The sequence below is a fragment of the Aethalodelphis obliquidens genome, unplaced genomic scaffold (genome assembly GCF_003676395.1).
Source record: "Aethalodelphis obliquidens isolate GAN/ISIS:26980383/991018 unplaced genomic scaffold, ASM367639v1 scaffold7, whole genome shotgun sequence".
In the NCBI taxonomy this organism is placed as follows: domain Eukaryota; kingdom Metazoa; phylum Chordata; class Mammalia; order Artiodactyla; family Delphinidae; genus Aethalodelphis; species Aethalodelphis obliquidens.
In genome coordinates, this window is record NW_020837951.1 from 48,834,959 (window position 1) to 48,856,970 (window position 22,012).

Consider the following 22,012-nt stretch of genomic DNA (forward strand, 5'->3'; position numbering starts at 1 on the left):
AATAAGACTATGGGGAAAGAATGTCCCAGATATCTCCATGGTGCTGAGAGAACAAACGTGGTAATCCAGCCATATTCTATGAAATTAATTCCTTGGGAAAGTCATGAAAGAATGCACTGACATAAACACCACACTCATGTAAGCTGTGTGTTAGCAACTACCAGTTGTGCTAATCAGTCTTTCCAGTCATTTCCCTATAAATTGACATGAAACACAGAAACCCAACAACAAATATCTGAAAGGAAATGAAAGAGAAGGAAAATCAGATTATCTCAACTCTGCCTTATGCATATTTAAAGTAATTTAGAATTCCTGGACTGACAGCTGACACTGAGTTTTGCTTGGAAAAACTCAACAGTAGGCTCCTTTTCCATACTTAGCTCCTCTATCCAATTTCACATTAAGACATATTCCACTTGACAGTATAATTTTCCTGGCTCTGTGTATGGAACCACCCTAATCTGTTCTATAATGTGTTGATTATTGTGTCAGAAATTAATGATCTTGCAGTTTCTGCTTTGCACTCAGCTGCCCTGCTTTACTTATGCTGGAACATTAATATCCTGGAGCAGCCATTTCCCAATGTTCTCAGACATCATGAAATGTGATAGGAAATTCACCTTTTCTCATGTATCTTATCTACACATTGGTTTTCTGATTCCTTAGTCCCTTTATAGCAGAGTGTCTTGTTATTAAATAGCCACCTATTTATAAAATCTCTCCAGAAACTTACTAGACCTGTTCTTCTATCCAAGCAAACTGCTAAGTGTTGTCTTTAAAAATTTTAGAACCCTAGATATTTTACAACTAGTTTCATTTTCATTATTAAAGGGCAAAGTGAAAAGCAGAAATCCAAATCACAGACAAATTTCATTCACTTTTTGCTAAAATGAGAAGATAATTGCGAGAGGAAATAAAGTAATAGAGAAAGCTATCCACAAGGACTGTGCTGCACAATATTAAAAGACAGTTCCTGACATTAAGATGTCTAAAAATATAATAAGAATTAGAAGAGACTGAGTGGACATCTTAAAACATGTTTTTATTTCATGGAGAGGTGACATGACATTCTGATTTGTGTCATTTCATGCCAGAGTCAAGACTTCAAGCCAAGTCTTCCTAGCCCTGACCTAGGATCTTTTATCATACAATCTCATCCCAACAAAACACAAATTAATGACTTATACAAGATTCAGAGAGGAAGGGGCTCTTGAGATGGACTTTGAGAGAAGGGTAGGATTTTCTCAGGTATGATGATTCCTGCAGCAAGATCAATGGGAAATATTTGCTGTTGATAAACCCTTGAGGGAGCAGTGGGGGAGGAAGGCAAGGATGTGAAGAAGGAGAAACTGCACTGGTTCCTAGACAGTAATTGAAGACACGTGTTCCAGGGAGTTTGAAGACTAAAGGAATGGAATAGGGTGGCAACTTAAATGGGTAAAAAGGTGAAAGGAAGGTTTGCTGTTCATTTGTATGACCAACATATGTTGGCAGCATGCAAAGGACTAATGGAAATTGAAAATTTATGAGAGAGGGAACAATTTATGAAATAAGGTCCCAGCGGAGGCAGGACGACGAAATCAAACGTATAGATGACCGGTTGCTTTTGACTGAGAAACCAATTGTCAGATTCAAAGAGAGGCAAGTGAGGATTCAGAGAGGAACAGAATTGAAGGGGCTTGTGTTCAATGTCTTCATTCTTTTGGCAGTTGAACCCATGAGGTCACATCCTAAGAATGAGGCAGGTAGGATCAAGTTGGAAACTTGCGAGTGAAAATGGATCTGAATATCTGGGGTGGGGAACGAGCGTGGAAGTCAGTGAGAGATGATCTGAATAAAAGGCTTTCCCAGCAGCCTGGAGGGGACAGTGGCGATTAATCTCATTTTCTCCAGCTGTGCTGAGAAGCTTAGGGAAAAGAAGATGAAAATACCTGCTGAGGGTTCCCAGGGCTTAAGAGGACCAAGGTAGGAGAAGCCAGAAGGACCTGTGGGTGGGGAGACTATGATGTGGAAGTGGGTGCTCCATGGACCACAGCACAGAATGGAGGCTGGAGAAGCTGTGTTGGGGGACAGGAAAGGGATCACGAAAATCAAGAGAGCTGGGAAAACCTCATATCAGTCTTTGGGAATAGGGAAATGGTGCAATGTAAGTTGTTCCAAAGAAAAGAGTTACAGCTTTTGGTTTTAATAAATATCATCATAAAAAGCCCCAAACCAGACTTGGCATATATGTGTTTATGTGCATCCTTGTATCCACTCCAGCAGGATGTTCCTGCTTTTAAGTGTTCACATTCAAATTCCTTGCAGGACCAATTGCACAGGTGCTACGTTATAAGAGATTATGGTTTATATGATTCAAAGGCAGAAACAGTTCACCTTTCTTCTTCCTTTGATGTATTTACATTGTTCTTCCTTGCCATCAACACATATTCATTGAGAGTTCGGTTCTCTTTCCAACTATTTATTGAGTACCCACTCTGTTCCAGAAATTGTGTTCACATAAGAAATAAAAAATAAATAAGATATGGATCTCTGTTCTCCAGAAGCTTACAGTCTGATGTAAGCTAATGTAGGTAGGCAGGTAAATGGACAATTTCCATACAATACATAATGCTATGATAGTAGTATGATGCACAACACAAGGGTTCTATGTCAAGTACTCTGAGGAAACTGCCACCTTACACAAGGTTGAACAGGATTCCTTAATGTAGAACTTACCAGAGTTTCTAACATGTTACTGTGCAGGGTGAATCTTCATGTGTGTATGTGGAAGTAGAGATCTAGCATACAAAACTTCCCCAACTCATTTGACCACAGAACCCGTTTTCAATGGAATAACTGAAGGGATTTGTACTCCACGGGACATACTCTGAGAAGTGCTGACATAAGGTTCTTGCCTGGTCAAAAAAAATGTATTTATATTTTTTTCAGACTGGCCAGATGGGGGTTTTCTCCATCTCCATAAATGACTTTTGAAGTTTGTTCTTTAATCTTACAACAGAATAAAGATGCAGACTTACAAGGGTTTACCATGCAGACTTTAATGACTGCTGAGCTGATCATTAAGCCAGACCCAGATGAAAGAGAATGCCTGGTCATGCTCTCATTTATGGGACATTTAACATTTTTTCCAAAAGAAATATTTGATGAACATGATATTGAGTTCCTCCCAGTGCCTCTAATTAACAGACCACTTAATGGTCTTTTGTTACAGGGAAAACTTGCTTCAAGTCAAAAGATATTGCGGGACCTGATATAGGTGCTATAGTGACCAAGCGTAATGTCAGCCCAAGGATTTGAACATAAGAGATATGGGAACATATGTATATGTATAACTGATTCACTTTGTTATAAAGCAGAAACTAACACACCATTGTAAAGCAATTATGCTCCAATAAAGATGTTAAAAAAAAAATTCAGGGACCAAAAGCATGTTTACACTAGGCTCAAACATTTTTTTCATACATTAAAAGAACATCAAGCCATCCAAAAAAAAAAAAAAAAGGCTAATGTTTGCGCTTCATCATTACAGACTTTCTGACAGCGACTCTTTAGTCTCTCCTGACATTTAGCTTTCAAGAAAAGCACTTTGGAGTGAATTGTTCCCTCTCCGCATTACCATCTCTAGTGTGTGAAAGTCTCAAGGTAACTCTTGATTACCTGCTCTCTATTTAGTAACATGCTGAGGAAAAACAGATCAAGAAAACCATTTCATGATTCATGCCCTTACAAAATGTTTCTAAAACGTTAACAAATATATTGTCAGCAGTTCATGATTGTGTAAGTGCAGTAGTCTAGTACTATTAAAATAAAGATTTAACTCCGACCTGATTTTAATTTAAAGAATACTTCACAGCAAAAGTTCAGGGACAGAATTACCCAGGTACTGAAGAGATGTCACCTATGAAACCTTATAAAGATCAGGACCTAGGAAAAAAATTCTTTAGTCTCTTCGTCATTCTCTCTCCAGCTACATTAATGTCAGCTATGTGCCAGGTACTATGCTAAGGGTTTTACATGATGCACCGTAATCCTATGAGGCATGTACTACTAATACACTCATTTTGCATATGAAGAAAAGCAAGGCTCAGCAATATTCACATAACTAGCCCCAATTATAAAGGCGTAAGCGCCAGAGAGCCCACAGCCAAGTCTCTTGAGCATTATGCTGTACTTCCCTCTACCCCACAGATCTCCTTTGTCTGTGCTGAACCACCTTGAATTTTGACCCCCTCCTAGGAGCCAAAGTGATTTCTAAAATAGAACAACAGAGAGTTAATAATGAAGCCCTAGAGATTTTTTGAAGTCTTGAGTTAGGGCTGGCTTCCCCTTCTTATCTGATCCTACACTTTCCACATTAGCCAGGAGAGGGCTGGGGTGGGGGCATTAAGGTATGGTATAAAAAGCATGGATTCTGGATTGAATAAGACTTGGATTTACCTCTCTGCTCTGCCTCTTAATAGCTGTGTGCTGTTGAACGTCCTTAATGTTCTGCACAAGCTTTCTTTGTCTGTTAAATAGGGCTACACAGCTTTCCTTCCTAGCGTGCTGCGGCATCAAATGAAGTAATGCATGTTGAGTGCTTAGCACGGTGTCTGGCGCGTGGAAAGTGTTCAATAAAAGTTCCTGTTGCTGTTGGCAGCTGTGACATTACACAGCCATCCATACGGCTATTTTGTTAGAATGGTCTCTGGGAAATTCTTACCATTGCTATCATTCCTTAAGTAGAAATATATATTATAGTTTCCATCAAACATTAGACTGTATAGGGGAGAGAGCAGGGACTTGTTAATTGAATCAGCCCATTGTCCTTAAAATGGTCTGGGTAAGAACTAATATGGAAATAAAGGTAAAGAAACATCCAGAGTGGGAGGTACCCGGGAAGGCACAGGTGAGCTAGTGTGCAGGGATTAGGATTGAGGCAGGAGGAGAAACAAAGGGAAAGAGGCCGACAGTTTTGACTTTACAGTTCTGTCCAGGCTGCCCGTCACTCCACTCAGCTCTGATCTCACATGACAACTCACTGAGAGGTGAAAATAATGTTCATGAAAGCAGGCTATACTAAGAAGCAATGTGAAGGGAAGAGATTATTGTTATTATTTTGTGCAGCACAGATACTCAAACATATCTACCAAACATCTCCACCGGTGAAACTCACACCGGGATTAGGGTTAGGCCAGGTGTAGTCAAGATTCAAATACAAGGCTCCCAGCCAGGGAACAGGTGTGAAAAGGCAGCCATTTACTCTCGTTGAGTTGGGCCTTGACCACTCACACCTGACCGGCTTTAGGAATGGCGTGGCGAGGACGCAAAGCAGAGACAGGGAAGGGTCTTCCCCACAACAGTGACGCACATTCCGTGAGCTCTGAGTTTAGGCATTCATTGCTAGTAGAACATGACCTTGGGTTAGTCTAACTGTATTCTAGAATGCCAAGAGCACTAAAAGGAGATACTTTACCTCCCTTATGGGAATGCTGTGAGAATTAAATAAAATAACAGACGGTGCCTATGCCCCAAGACATATTGGGAGCCTCACTTTTTCCAGCTGCACAAGAACAGGCTTTCCCCAAGACTGGATGGAGACCTTGAGCACCCAAAGATACCTGCGGCAAAGGGCAGGCTTCAGACAGTCTATAGACCGCGGTTCAAACCCCAGCTCTGCCACTTACCATCCTTAGAAAGTCCACTCTTTCATTCTTTTACTTATTCCTTTTCATTGTTATATTTTTATGGGAAAAGAGAAATGGACAGTGAACAAGTAGACAAACAAATCAGAAAATTTCATATTGAGGTAAATGCTATGCACAAAATAAAATAGGAAATATCATGGGGAATAACTTGGGGATGGGAAAAGCAGTTACAGACTGGGTGGTCAGGGAAGTTCCTTTCTAAGAGGAGACATTTGACTGGGACAGTAGAATGGGAACCGGGCTTGACGTAGGATAGATGGGGGCAGGGCATCGCAGGCAGAGGGGATGGCAAGTGCAATGGCCCTGGTGAAGGAAAGGCCTTGGGACTCAGGGGACAGAGAGAAGGCCGGTGGGACTATGAGGACTGTGTGACTATGTGATCATGGGCAGAGTGAAGGGAGACGAAGTCGGTGAAGGAGGCGGGGACCAGATCGTGCATGGCCTCATAAGCCCCAGGAGGGAATGGAGCTTTATTCTAAAGACCATAGGACAGTTTCATGCGGGAGAGTGGCCTGATCCTATTTCTGTTTCAAGATGATGATTCTGGTGGCTGCATGAGAGCGTAGAGAGAGCAAGGTGGAAGCAGAAAAACCAGATAGAAAGATACGAAGCAGTTTAGGTGGCTGGGGAGACACAAGTGGGCATATTCGAGATGTAGTTTTGAGGTATAACTGTTAAGGATTTTGTCTGGAATTTGAGGGACAGTGGCAATGCGACAGCAAGAATAGGACTATTTTAACTTTTTGAAACTTCAGTTTCTTCAACTGTAAACTTATAAACATGCAGCATGGTGAGTATAGTTAACAACACTGTACTGTGTATTTGAAAGTTGCTCAGGGAGTAGATCTTAAAAGTGCTCATCACAAGAAACAAAATTTGTAACTGTGTGAGGTGACAGATGTAAACATTGCAGTGATCATTTCACAGTATATACACATACCAAATCATTATGTTGTACATCTCAAACTAATATAGTGTTATATGTCAGTTATACCTCAATTAAGGAAAGAAACTAAGATTGCAAAGCCATTTCAATAGTAGAGTGGAGATTTGAAGCCAGAGAGACTCCTGTCTCATTATCCCTAATCGCTGTGCTATCCCGTCTCCAAGACGACGCAGGAGAGGCCTAGGAGGCCCAGGGCACCCTAACCTATTCTGGGCAGTGAGCCAGAGGAGGGGTGTCTGTGGAAAGGACATTCAGCGGTGACTGAATTAACAAGAGTCTAGGCAGAGGAGATGTGTGCAAGGGCTCAAAGTGGGAGAGGGCAGCATGTTCCAGGAACTGAGTGCAATGGGATTAGAATGCAGGGAGAAGCGGCCAAGCTGGGGAGGGGATCGTGTCAGAGCATGAGAGCCTTTTCCCTCAGAGCAACGGGAAGCCAGGGGGTCACTGCATGGGAGGCTTCCTCATCATCACTCTGCCTCTGGGCAGAGCGCAAATCGGAGGTGGCAGGCATGGACTGCAGGTGGGGTTGGCTCTTAATTTCAATTTTCAGAATCGGCTTAGAGAGCAACAGTTCTCATCTGAGGATTGCACGCACCTCTGGGGCCGTGTGGAAATAATTTGGGTTGTTGCTGTCACTGCAGATGTCAAAACCCCAACCGTGTGAGGCATGGCCCCTCACAAAGGCAGAACTGTCCTCTTCTAAATGCCAAGGGGGCCCATACTGGGAAATCCTGCCATTGGCAAGGCACTGAAGGCTTCACTGGAGGAATATAAATGTTTTCAGCCATGACCGTGTAAAAGCAATTGTACAGCTGAGAGAATTGAGGGGTGAAGCGGGCAAGCAAGGTGAGGGGAAATAGAGGGGTGAAAATGCACTCACTGCACATAGTGGGATGTCAAGGGACACTACCTAAAGTTTATGGAACCAAAAATAGATGGCTAGGTGTATTAAAGTTACAAAGGGAACCAAGAGAAAAGTTAAAAATATAACTAAAAATTGTGAGGAGGAGAGAGAAAACAAAAGGAAATAGCGTAAATAAGCTAAGTTTCTTATCTTTCATAGCAGGGAGTCAGCAGATACTGCTAAGGTTAATGAAGCAAGCAATGAGGTGGAAATAGAATATTTAGAAGTATAGAGGAAGGTGTCAGAAAATCAGGAAAAACCCTTTAGAAAAAGAAGTAGAAGTGGAGTTTGAGTTCAGGGGTGCTTAAGGGAAACTCTGGCTTCTCATCTTGTCCCTTCTCTGAGATACTGTTTGTATGTTTGTTTCTACCTGTATGTGTTCCATAAGTCAGTGAACTTTAGTTTCCTGCCTTACTCAATGCTGCCTCTATGGATGTTAGATGGTTCTCTCACTCTCTGTGCTGGTTCTGTTTAGAAGGGACCCGCCAAAAACTACTGGCCACCTTCAGATACGTGTCCAGAGTTTCCTGGCATTGAACTGTACCTACCATCTCCTCACCTGCACTGGGGCCAAATCCCTGAATAGGCTATAAGAACTTCTCTGCCCCCACTGGGTCTAGATCCAGTTTTCCTGAAGTGGCTGGGGAGGGTCTCTGTGGTCGCTGGGAGGGCTGGAAGTCAGCCAAAGAAGAAAGGGCAAATTCTCTGGGGCACCCTTATTTGCTGGGGGGCTTGCTCCCATTCCATGGAAGTCAGGTAAGAGCAGAGACTCACTCTGACGAGCCGGAAGATTACTAACACCCATGTTTTGTGAGTAGCGGATGGGGGGAGGGTTGGAGGCAGAGAGGGAGGGCTAAGCGTTGGGGAGAAGGGAGGAGTGGAGTGAGGCATGAGCAGGAGTTAGAATCCAGCATGGCCTGAACGTTAACCCTCCGAACACCAGCTCAGCTGGGCCTCTATTAATCACTGTTTTTTATATGTCCAATTGGTAGAACTACTCCTCTACTTTTCTATATAGCCCTTCTGTGAGACAGTGAGATTGTACTGTTGGTAGTTATTTTACGTATCTGTAGCTTAATGTTCTATCATCTGTGATCTCATTCTCAGAAGTAGGATCTGAGCCTCTTTCATCTTTATATGCCCTGCACTGAGCATATACCTAATAAATTATGGTTGAATTAAGGAATAAATAAATGAATAAAGTCAAATAAATGAATAAAATGTTTATTATGTTCTCCTTTTTTTAAAACGTTAGCAACAGAGGGTGTGGAGTACAACAAAAATTCTCTTATTTTCTGGTGCATCCCTGATTATGTGGGTCTGGTGCATGTTTGCTCTGTGTGTGTGTGTGTTGCCATAACTACTTGAGAGAGTTAAATAAATGGTAATGGGGAAAGAATGTAAGCCTTTGGGATCCCTAAGAGGTGCAGGGAAGGACTAAGAGATCAAAGAGGAAATGCAAAAATGCTGCAAATGTGAGATGACATTTATAGAAAGATAGTCTCATTCAGGAAATGTTTGGAACTGGCTAGGAAATAGGCTTAAAAAACATAAGCCTAGGCTAGGAGTTGGAACTTGGCACCAGAAACATCAGTTTGTTTCCTCTGTTGCTCAGGGGGATGAGCCAAATAGCTCAGTTTAGTCAGGTGACCAAAATATGATGGGATTAAGAAGGGGATGCCTACAACAACCTATTTAGTCAGCATGAAAACAATACCATCAGTGCTTATAAGATTGTGATAAAACTTGTGTGCTTATATTCTGCTACAGGTATCACAAATTGGTTTGACCCTTTTAGAAATCAGTAAGTCAAGGAGGCTGCCATGTCATTATAATCATAATTTCTTCTTGCCTAGCAATGAAAAAGAACTTTGTAAGTATTTTCAAAGATCTTTGATTAATCATTGTAAAGATTTAATCATGCTTTGGTGGGTATTCCAATGAACTAAGAGTAACCAAGCAACATTATGATGGGAATGGTGTACAATATTTAACAGGAAGTTATAGACAAAGCTATGGTTCTGTCCAGATGGTTATAGCTAAGAGAAGTTTGGGCCATTAATGCTTATGAAGAAGGTTCTACAGCTCTGCTAGGCATGTATCTTCCCCTGGGGAGCCTGGACTTTGGGTAATTCCTAGTTAATGAACATGAGCAACTGACCCATCCATTCTTCAGCGATATCTATTGAGCTCCCATTGTGTGAGGCATCTGTTTGTAGGAAGGGACCTTCTTTTAGCTTCTTTTTTGCACAGAGGGTACATGAGAGAGATCTTCTGATCAACTGACAGATGAAACAAAATGGATTTTCCCATTCTAATTTCATCTGGGTTAGTTGACAGAATTTATTGCACCTGTAAACCTTAAGTTTAAGTTTATGAGTTGTAAAATTCAGGAGATCACAGTTTTCTTTTGTATTTTCCCTGCAATGAAGATCTCTGTTTTCTTATTGCTATCAAATACTCTGCTGATGGTTCCATTATTTAAATTCTCTCTGTCTGCGTTGGCTCTCATATTTTACTGAGTTTCCCCATCCTGTGTTCAGCTAGAGGTTTAGGTTGTTGACCTTAAAGCCTCAATGTAGAACCAGGCTCACTGATTTCACATTTTGAAAGTACTAGCATATGTGTGTGTGAAAGTACTAGCATATGTGTGTGTGTGTGTGTACGCGCGCGTGTGCGTGTGCGTGCGTGTGTGTGTGTGAGTTGTGGCTTCGAACTAAAGTATAGCTGTTGAACTTGGATTATTCACATATTCTCTGTCTTTGGACTATCCTCAAGGAATCTACGGACTAAACAAGCAAACTCCCTAGGTGACCATGACTCTGAGAGACAGAAAACTGAAAAGAACTGAAGGATATAACTCGCGCATGGCTGTGGATAGGGTGTGGGAGTGGGGATCTCAGCTTGAACAGAAGAAAAACAATGCATCACCAGCTGAAAATAATTAAACAGAAATTCACTAACCCAGTTTAGCAACTGAAAATTGCAGAAAGGTTCTACTGTACCTTGGTAGGCATGGGCTTCTTAAAGGTGATTTCAGCTTGCATCCAAACGCCCCTTGGGGACTCCAGCACAGACCAGATCTTGTCTTGAACCATGTGGTTCTCTTCAAAGATATAAACTGCTAGGGTGTCACTCATTTTTAAAAACCCATAGATGGCATAGTAAAAACGCAAACAATACTGCAAATTTCCTGGCAGGGAGGGACCGTAGAGCCTTCCAATGTAGCCAGGCTGAGACGTAAACTTTGTGTTGGCCATCAAGAAATACCCTGCAAATAGGACAAAACATTCAGTGCATCAGCAATGAAAAACCTAAATAATTCAGCCCAGATTATCAAGTGGGAAAATTTGGTTCAAGCAGTGGAGTTTGCCAACAGAGACTATTTCTACAGGCTTTAAATGATAGAAAGCATTTAAAATATTGAAAATATCTGTGTGATTCTATTGCTAATAAACCTTCTCCTTTTTTTTTTTTTTTTTTTTTTTTTTTTTTTTGCGGGCCTCTCACTGTTGTTGCCTCTCCCATTGTGGAGCACAGGCTCCGGATATGCAGGCTCAGCGGCCATGGCTCACAGGCCCAGCCGCTCCGCGGCATGTGGGATCTTCCCGGACCGGGGCACGAACCCGTGTACCCTGCATCGGCAGGTGGACTCTCAACCACTGTGCCACCAGGGAAGCCCAAACCTTCTCCATTTTTAAGTAAACCTGTACAGATTCCCCACTGCATATGTCCAGATTCTAGTCATCAATCAGGATTTATATTTCTTTTTTTTGGCCGTGTCGTGGCTTGCAGGATCTTAGTTCCCTGACTAGAGATTGAACCCCAGCCCTCAGCAGTAAAAACATGGAACCCTAACCACTGGACCGCCAGGGAATTCCTAGGATTTACACTTTTCATGAAACAAAAAGGATGAAATCATCCCAAGATGATGTGGGGTTCCCCACTTTTTGGACAACCAACTGACAACTAGACTGAGTAGTACTGAGTCATAGAGAACACAAGGCCCAGAGCAGATTTTCCGTCTTACCCCTGCAGTGACCAGTGGAGGGGGAGAGGTTACAGGGCCTGGCAGTCCTTGGGGGGGTGATGGGTGGAGGGTGGTTTGTGTATCTGGGCAGAGCTTACTCTCTTGTTCATATGTTAAGCCTGCTCCGAAAAAGCAGGTTTTAAATCAGATAGACCCTCCCAGGTGCTGAAGATCTGATCTTCCCCAATTTCTCCTAAATAACATGAAAAAATAAGATCAAGACCCTCCCCTCCCACATGCTCCACCAACCCCATGGTAAACTTAAAACAGTTTACCATGTTAAATTACGTGTCCTATAAATCTGGGGCAGAAAGAAAAAGAATAATACCTTACTCTTTTTCCTTTCCCGTTTTTGATCCTCCTTCATCAGTTTTCTTTTGGGTGCCTCATTCTTTGCTATACAGTTTAGTTTTATTTAATCCGGCAAAAGATTCTTTGGTTATTTCATGAGTTGTGTTATGGACTGAATTATGTCCCCCAAAATTCATATGTTAAAGCTCTCACCCCCAATGTGACTGTATTTGGAGACGGGGCCTTTAAGGAGGCAATTAAGGTTAAATGAGGTGACAAGGGTGAAGCTTTAACTCCCATGTGACTGGTGTCATAAGAAGAAGAGACAGCAGAGATCTCTCTCTTTCTCTCTCTCTCTCCATGTGTACACACATAGGAAAGGCCATGTGAAGACACGATGAGAAGGCACTTTGGAAAAGGCAGGAAGAGAGATCTCACCAGAAACCAACACCAATGGTGCCTTGATTTGGGGACTTCTAGCCTCCAGAACTGTGAGAAAATAAATTTCTGTTGTTTAAGTCCGCCAGTCTATGGTATTTGTTATGGCAGCTCAAGCAGACTAACACAGGTGGCCAATACAACAGCCAGAGCAATCTTTTTTTAAACCTAAATTTAATCCCTCTCTTCTCTACTTAGACTCTTTCAATGGCTTCTCATTTCGTTTGTAGTAAAATTCCAGTTGCTTACTCTGGCCTGCCACGCCCAAGATCTTCCTCTCTACCTTCATTTTCCTTCACTCTCCTCCCCACAGTGCAGCCACTCTAATCTTCTAATTCCTGGGAGTATCCAGTTCTTTCCAAACTCAAAGCCCTCACAGATGCTGATTCCTCTGCCTGGGCTGCTCCTGCTTCCACACATAAAAGCCACAAAGATAAACTCCCCACCCAAAATGTGGTTCCTTATTCTCTCTCAGAGGTCACTCTTCGTGTCTCTCAGCACACTCCACAACTGGTAATCTTGAGTCTATTTGCGTATATGTTTGTTTAGGGTTTCTCTTGCCCATTGAAATGACGGTCAGCCAGCAAGGGTGGGATACATACCTGATTTGTTCACTATTGTATCCCCCAGGGGTTAGGCTGGCCAGGGTCAGAATAGGTTTTTATTCTGTAATTCTACAAGTTAGCCAACCCCTAAGCAAAGAATACAAAATTACAAGTATGAAATTGCAAGGGCCCCTCGAAAGTGAGGGGCCCTGAAACAAGCTTCATCAGCTTTCTGGTAAGTCACCCCCGTGCCCAGTATATAAATAATTGTTGAATAAATGAATTAGACACTAACCCCTTGAGAATAAGCTCTTTCCACCAGTCTCTACTGGAGTGGGCTTCACAAGGGCTCCCTTTAATGAGACAGGTAATCCTTACATAAGGGGAGCTCAAACTGATTTCTAAGAGTTCCTTGTAGGTCCATCCAAAATTGTCTAACAGCTGTGATAGCTTTCATGCCCCACTATATATTATTTATTGCAATAAAACACACATAACATAAAATTTACCATTTTAACCATTTAAAGCATACAATTCAGTGGCATTTAGTACTTTCACAATGCTGCACAGCCACCACTATCTACTTCCAGAATATCTTCATCACCTCAAAGGGAAACGCTATACCCATTAAACAGTCACTTCCCATCCCCCTCCCCAGCTCCTGGCAACCACTAATCTGCTTTCTGTTTCTATGGCTTTGCCTCTTCTGGATGTTTCATATAATTGGAATCTAATAGCTTTTTAAAGGTACTTCTCCATCTAAAGTGAAGAGCAAGATAATTTCCAAAGGTTTGACTATTTAATAAACTGGTAAATACTCCTGCTAGCGCAGCAGCTTGAATTCCAGTTTTGAAAAATGGCCAGACACAAGGTTACCTATTGTCTTTGCTTCTTCACAGCTGCTCCCACACCCACCTCCCTTTTTCAAGCTGGTGTCCTGGTGAGAACGGCTGGCGAATGGAGACGAATACTACCCGCTCCCAACCCCCAACATGACATCCCACACAACAGACTCTGATTTACCTAAGCCTGAAGTGTGGTCTCCCGCCCGATGCATGTTTGGTTTTACTTTCACTCGGGTCCAGCCTGGACCTTCTTTGTCTTGGTAAAAGTGGCAGAGATCTTCCTCAAAATTGCAGCTTGCTTCTACGGCACTAAAAGGACGCTCTGAGCAAAGGAGAATCAAAGTTAAAGTGAGCCAAACCCAAGGATCTCAAAGGACTACATTAACTGATTGACAAATATGTAGACATTTGTACCAGGGGAGCTCAGAGAAGTAACACACAACAAAAATATTTTTACCCTAGTGGCATGCTGACAGGTTAGCATCAAATCCACATTTCAGCATGACAGTAAAATTGTTCTTTTCCTCCCTAAAGGGATGGAAAGAAGGAGCTCTGTTCACATTCTCTACAAAAATGAAGTACCAGACTTCAAAAGAAATTTCCTTTCTTGATTAAAGACTGAAAGCATTTATTCACATACTTCTTCACAATTTAAAATTCATTAATACAAAATTAAAAATAAAGAGAAAAAGTAAGGATTCTATAGAATTCTTAATTTTTTTCTGACAGATATTTCAGAAATAATATTTTCTAGAAATAGTTTTCCTTTGTTGATCAATCTCTGTCAGAAGCACAGCCACTGTCTATTTATAATTGACATTAGTAGTAAGATCTGATCTGCTGGAAGAGGATCATTACTCAGTATAAATCACACTGCTCAAACAGTCACACCAATTCTGTCACCCGTTCTGATACTATTTTGGCTTTTGCTGAGTTCTGGTGTCACTTACTCTGGTCTATAAACATCACCTCATCCCAGATTGCCTGGAGGAAAGGGAACATAAAAGATTTCTGCTCTTTCAAGAATGATGTGGTCCTAGCAACAAGTAACTGTAAACCTCACTGTTCAGATTGCCCTCTGTGTCCAGAGGAGACGTGACGGCAGCGGTTTGGGACACATTCAGTGCAGCCAAGTGTTATCTTGTTCTGCACACTGACATACACTGGTCTAACCTTTTAGGGCCAGAGACAGCACTATTTTGAATAAGCAGAAAATCACTTCTAGAGAAACACTTGAGTTCTAGGTGCAGAGATGTGATGAAACAAAAAGCTGTTTAGGGACAGAGACTCAATTTGTTAATTTTCAAAGTAAGAAAACATTCCAGTGGGCTGAGGAGCTGGCCTGGATAAAGGGGATGAGAGACACATGACAACCAAATGCTACAAGGGGTCCAAGATTCCATCTTGGTCCAGAAAAACAAATACCTATAGAAGACTTTATTGGCGCAATTGGTGAAATTAGTATATGGACTATAGGTTAATTGATAATATTGTATCAGTGTTAAGTTTCCTGAACTTTATAATTATTCCATAGCATGTTGGAGGATGTCTTTGGTTTTAGAAAATACCCACTGACGTATTTAGTGGTGAAAGGACATAATATCTGCAACCTACCCTTTTTGTTTTTACTTTTTTTTTTTTTTTTTTTTGCGGTACGTGGGCCTCTCACTGCTTTGGCCTCTCCCGCTGCGGAGCACAGGCTCCGGATGAGCAGGCTCAGTGGCCATGGCTCACGGGCCCAGCCGCTCCGCGGCATGTGGGATCTTCCCGGACAGGGGCACGAACCCACATCCCCAGGATCGGCAGGCGGACCCTCAACCACTGCGCCACCAGGGAAGCCCTGCAACCTACTCTTAAATGGTTGATAAAACAAACGTGGCAAAATGTTAAACGTTTGGAGGTCTGGGTAGAGAGTATACGGGAGTTTTTTAACATATTCTTGCAAATTCTGTCTGAGTTTAAAATGATACTGAAGAGTTTTAAAATGCTAAATTAAAAAGAAAAGTGACTAGCACCACGTTACAAAGAGAGAACAGAAAGAAAATGCTCCTATAGCAAGTGTACAAGGAGAGGACCCTGATGAGCCAGATAGGAAAGGAAGAGAATTCTCAGTGCTCTGAGATTGGTGGGTTAACCCACACACTGCTCTGTCTGACTCTGTCAGCATCATGGTAACTCTTTAAGGTGCGAAGATAAAGTCATGAAGGTATTCATTTGAAAATGAATATAACGTCATACAAACAAGGATCCTTTGACATCCCCCCGTGGAGATCTGAGCCCATGGGAAACCCCACTATGGTCTCCGGTCTTGGTCACCCCTCTGCCACCTGGTAATGAAAAAGCAGATGGGAATTCAGATCTACAGCTGGCCATCCAGCTCAGAAAATGGTGTGGCACTCCCAAAAGCCATGCATAAAGAGAACGGAAGGTCAGTGAAATTATTCATCAGGAATACATCCTAAGGAATATACACCTGGGCATCCACAAGAGAACCATAACCCATTTCCTAGGTGTGTGGGAGGGGGTGAGAGGTGGTATTAAAGCTTGAAAGTAAGCAAGCCTCTGTTGTCTCCATAGTGACAAGCTAAGTCACACAGAGAAGATTTTTCTGAGGATGCAATTATATTATTTTGCTAAACACTTAGTCTGAGCAATGGATTTTTCTGGGGTCCTAAGAAGGTCTGATAAAAAGAAAACCTCAAAAGCATAACTCAAAGCCTAAATCTTTTTCACCCAGAATGCTTCTTCTAGCGTGAGATAGTATCTAATTACTGAAGATGAGGCCAGAGGGCCTATGTGTGACCTAAAATGAGCTCCCCAAAGATCTGGGGTGAATGAAGAGCCTTTGCTTCAGGCTTGTTTCAGAAGCATGAGCCAAGTGGCAATCACAATTGTATTTGGGGAGTGTTAATGACATATTTGAAGCATAGGGAGGAATCAGAGGCAACTGGAAGTCGCTGAGCATCAGCTGATCATCCCCGCCCCATCCAAAAAATGAAATAAAGTCTCTCTGAGCATCCTAATGTACGATTTAGTTAATTACTTGATTTCTGACATTTGAACTTTTTAGAATCAGGAGGCTCTGAAGGTATACTACTCAGGTAGAGGGTGTTGCGGTTTGAGAAGAATGGTTAGGAGTATTTCTCATCTTTTCCTCTGCTTCATAGAGTTCATGGAGATGGACTCAGTATCAGTCCTCGAGATCTAAGAGGCTTATCAGCCCCTGTAGTGCTAGAGAGACTTTGGGCGCGGTGCTCTTTAGGCTGCTAAACTTGCACAGTAGTTCTTATCTTAGCACAAGCCAGTCCAAAAGCAAGCTGGGACAGCTCAAGGCTGGCGAGGGAAGAGAGTGAGTGGGAACCACCACCAGACTGAGGAATCATGATGGAGCAGACTGGGCCACTGATCAGGCTGTGGAGATCTTTGAGGGCCTCTGAGCTAAGGAAGACTGTCACACCTTTGGCTGTAACCTACACAACAACTGGAGCCAGGTTTCCAATTAGACAAGAGGTCTGGGCAGTGTGTTGTTGATGAGTGGTCAATATTGGGACTTAGGCCCAGGTAGACATCCTTTCAGATGTATATCCATGAGTGTCAGGATGCTCCCAGACCCTGGCCTGGGTGTGGGGCGAACCCAAGCCCAGAGAGGAAGTTAGGTCTGCATGTGGCACAGCCTGGAGCGCTCAGTTTGGGAGTTGGGCATTAAGGCAGGATTCCTAGAAGTGAATGGAATCAGCTGTTAGGCATTCACTTACAGACTAAGAGGAGAGCTTATCCCTATGATCTAGATTCTAGGCTAAATGTGGCGGTAGATGGGGAGTTTGTGGGTGGAAAAGGCTTGGAAAGGGAAGTGTGGTAACTCAAGTTGGGGGGATGGGGTAAGGTCTCACTGTCCTCTGGAAGCATCCTGGGGGACTATTTGGGGCGGGGGTGTTGGCGCGGTAGCAAGCCACTGGTGCTTAATACCTGCTACTCTGAGATAGGTCTCAGGTCTGGGAAACTGGATTAACTCTAAGAGCAACCAGATGGTGGGAACAAGATGCTTCATATGTTGAAATAATTCCTGTCTCAGCTTACTAGGGAGATGAGGGAAGAAACCACCAGATCCATCTGGGAAAAGCAGAGACAACAAGTCTGAAGCTAACCAAGATAAAGAAAAAAATGTTGGCACCTGTTTCGAAACAGAAGGCCATAAACTATTTGTGAAATGCAAGAGGAAGTATGAAAACCAGAGGGTTCAGCTTCTAAGACTCAGAATCTGGCCCACAGCTGCTTAATGAAGGGCATAAAGCAGGCTCCAGCTTACACATTCATCAAAGCAGTGCCCTTTGCTGGTTCTCTTTGGTTTCAATCTGACCCCCTGTTCTCTAGGGGAATGGATGGGAATATTTTGAAAATTAAGTAAATATTAGGTCTAATGACTAAGCATTTTCGGTGTGCCATACTCTGCTAAGGCTGTCACAGACACTATTAACTCATCATTCACCCCGACACCTCTATGAAACAGATTCTTCCATCCCTGTCCCATAAAGGTGAAAACAGAGTCTCAGAGAGGTTAATTAACAAAGGTTACACAGCTTGTAAATGGCAGAGTAGGGATGTGAGTCCAAAAGGCTGGCTCTCAAGCATAACACTTTGATCATGTAATTAAACCATTTTAAAGCAAAGTTGGTATGTTGGGAAGTTCTGAAGACCAATACAGGACCTTGGTTAACTTCATATAAGAATGTGAATCCTCGGTGGTCCTTACGGAGGGAGGGTCTGGGCTGGATTTTACAGACTGAAGGGTCACCAACTCTCTTAATAAGCGGTCCTTATTTTGCTGGAATCTTTCTTTTCTTTTCACCAGTCAGTGGGAAAGAGCTCACATATATTCTATATATTTTTAAAGGGGAGAACGTTTCTAAACATTCCTTCTAAGGTGGCCTAGTAGAATCTATCACCTTCCAGCTGCCGCTTCACCCCACCTGCTACCCAGTAGAGACGCTGAATAAATACCTCTTCTCCCATATGTATAACTTGGAAATATAGAAAAAAGTTCAGTGTTAAGTGCCCAGTGACTGAGAAGACGAACTTTCTGAAAGTAATCACAAAGATGTTATAAAACTACTATTAACGTCACTGAAATATTAACTGATGGAATTAGGGAGTAATCAGATTTAGAGAAGTAAAACAATTTTGCTTTCTGTGTTCTGTCAAATTTAGAGACTCTTTTAATTTTTGATTACAGCTGGATTAAAGCATTTTAATGAAAAAATATAAGTATGTAAATCCAGTCTGGTTCTATCTGTTTCACTAGTTTTTTTTAAAAAAATTAGTCAAAAATAATATTTGGTTTTAGCTAATTAGCAAGTTTCTCTGTAATTTGAGGGTAACAGTTTAGCTTGAGTAGAAAACATTCTCTCTCAGTTCCCTTGCCTATAGAATATATATTTGAAACCATATTAGAGACTAACTCTACCTTAAGTGAAAGTTGGACTACCAAGGCCAAGTTCAAAAATTTACTTCCCACACTCCAAAACCCAGAATGAGGGCTCCTTAATAAGTCGGATGACCACAGTGTCTCCCTGGGGCCTCTTAAGGAAACAAATTCACTAAAAGTTAAGGTCGACTGCATGTATCTAGGTTATCGTTAATATAGTGTCACCCTTCTTATTCTAAAACATCTGTTTTCTAATTCACTTTGAATCAATTTGTTTCCCTAATTTCCCAGAAAGTAAAAATTTCCTCTTTTTCCCAAACACCAAGTTTATGGAAACAAAATTGGCCATGATAAAATAATGTGAGGGTTCACTTAGAGAGATTAAATTGAGTATATATTCTGAGGCCAAAAGCCATCATAGAAATGTATACCAAATACTAACATCTTTAAACAGGAGGACATTTAAAAATTAGATTCATAAAATTAGTTTTTTATAAGTTTTTATAATTCTACTCAGTAGATTTTGAGAGTTTTTTCCACCTACTCAGCCACCTGTCTATGGACCCAAGATACCCTTTAAAGAGAAAGATGGAGTGGGAGTGAGTTAGCATTATTTAATTTTAATTTCTTAGTAGGTAGAGAAGATAGAAGTTTCTTAACCCATGACAAGTGACCTCTGGTATCAGAAAAATTAGATTCACTCTGTGAGAGAAAAAAAGAGTAATATGCCAGAAAAATGACTATTCGGTTAAATAATTTGTAAGGATAAGAGGAAAAGGTAGGGAAATTAGAAGGAATTAAAGCAAGTCTTGACTACAGGCATCTGTTGAGAAAGGAAAATTCCAGATGTGAGGAAGAAGGAAAAGAGAATGCTTACCTGTCTGATTCTGGCAGGGAACAGGAGAGAAAGAAATATCATCCAGGGCAACATACCCTCCTTTGGGACCATTGAAGGCAACTTCAAAAATAACCTGCAGAGGAGAATGACAATATTGCTACATGTTTATATTTTCTTTTAGGCTTAAGTGCTTGTAACTATGATTTAAAATGGTGTGTCAATCCAGCCAGGTGTATAGGCATTTGGGCAGCTCCCTCCTTAACTCACAGTTTTCTTTTGGGGAGAGTGAATACTAAGCCCTAAGTTGCATTTTATTGGTGGACTCCGCCCCCCGCCCCATCCTGCCCCTTGAGTGTCAAAGTACCTATATCACTTTCTGATAGAACTACAAAATTGACAATTTGCATTATGAACTTCAATTAAAGAAACAACAGCCTGCTTGCAGAAGGCAGGCTAATTTTGCTGCTGCCCTTCACAGAGACCTAGGCCCCTCCAAGGTCCTTTCCCTTTTTCATACATAAAATTCCATGTCCAGGGCTTCCCTGGTGGCACAGTGGTTGAGAGTCCGCCTGCCGATGCAGGGGACACGGGTTCATGCTCCGGTCTGGGAAGATCCCACATGCCGCGGAGCGGCTGGGCCCATGAGCCATGGCCGCTGAGCCTGTGCGTCTGGAGCCTGTGCTCCGCAACGGGAGAGGCCACAACAGTGAGAGGCCCGTGTACCAAAAAAAAAAAAAAAAATCAAGTACTTAAAATTCCATGTCCATCTGGACAAAGATGCAGAGATGATTTCCTGATGCCTAAGTCAGAATCAGGCCCAGAAATCCTATGTACGGATATTAGGATTTCAGCATATCCTGGCATGCTCAAATGGTTAAAGAGAACACGGGGTTGTTAATGAGTTCAGCTCCCTTTAGTTATACTCTCTTCTCTGCCACCAACTGTAACTTTGAGGTCAGTGGACGACTTTCTGCTTGTGACCATGGGGATCAGGTGTGGTGAGCCCAGCGCTCACCTGTGTTGGGAAAACTACCCCAGTGTGCAGTCCACTCTGCTGAATTGATAACATGAGAAGATACAGTGTTGAGCAGGGGTGGAAACTCAAGTACCTACCCGGGCCAGGCAGGTAAATGTGTCACATGGGTTTGGTCTGATGCAGCAGGAAAGGGTGTGAAATGGGGAGCAAGTCTCATCTAAAGGGGGCAACTGGTACCCAGCTTCGTCAATTGCTGACGTGTGGGAATTTAGGACTAACATGCCTGGATTTACCAAACTGTCAAGAGGACCTGGATCTCTAGATTTTTATTTGAAATCTTTGGACTTTTCAATGTTAGCAATTAGTTCAAAAACGAAAACAAACATGCAAAACAAAAACAAAGAAACAAACATATACCACTACAGCAGCTAGGCAAATCATCATAGGCTAGATTTGACCCATAGGCGTCTAGTCTCCAACCTCTTCTAAATAGAATGGTGCCTTGGCAGCAGATAGACCAGAGTTCAAATCCCATTTCTGTCACTTACCAACTAGATGACCTTGGGGACATAGCTAACCTTCTTGGGACCTCGCTTTTCTTAGTTATAAAATAGGCATTATAACACCTACCTTGTAGGACTGTAGATGCCATTAAATGAGATGCTGTATATACAGATCCTAGCATGGAGTCAGGTGCATAACGAGCTCTGAGCTAAATCCATGCCTTTTCCTCCTGGGTGACACCCCCTCCTGAACTCACATTCATGTTTGAGGCTAGTTAGCCACTAAGTAACTCCAGCTTGTCCCTTCTCCACTCTAGGTCTCAATTTCTTAATTTTTGAAAAAAGAGTTTGGACAAGACGGTCCCTTTCGGCTTAATGACTATGGTCCTTAGACACCTGGCCTCTGCAAAATCTAAGAGGGGCCCTGGAAGCTTGTCTCTGGCAATACAGGAAGGGCTGAGAACCAAGGAAACAGATGTGGATGAATGAGGAGGGGCTAATTAAGTTTACAGACTCAACACAGGTCTGTGACATCTTGTTTTCAAGGTTCCAGCTGATAAAGCCAACGACAGAATGTGATCTTA

General features: G+C 42.2%; 1 protein-coding gene across 2 annotated transcripts in view; it reads right to left on the reverse strand.

Annotated features, from left to right (window-relative positions):
* Positions 1–22,012, reverse strand: part of MAMDC2 (MAM domain containing 2) — a 189,251-nt gene that overhangs the window by 44,623 nt on the left and 122,616 nt on the right. For both annotated transcript variants that reach the window (XM_027105708.1, XM_027105709.1), the window contains 3 exons: positions 19,989–20,082; positions 13,868–14,011; positions 10,546–10,811 (listed from right to left, as the gene is read on the reverse strand). In XM_027105708.1, the coding sequence (XP_026961509.1) occupies positions 10,546–10,811; positions 13,868–14,011; positions 19,989–20,082 (504 nt within the window). The remainder of the gene's footprint in view (positions 1–10,545; positions 10,812–13,867; positions 14,012–19,988; positions 20,083–22,012) is intronic.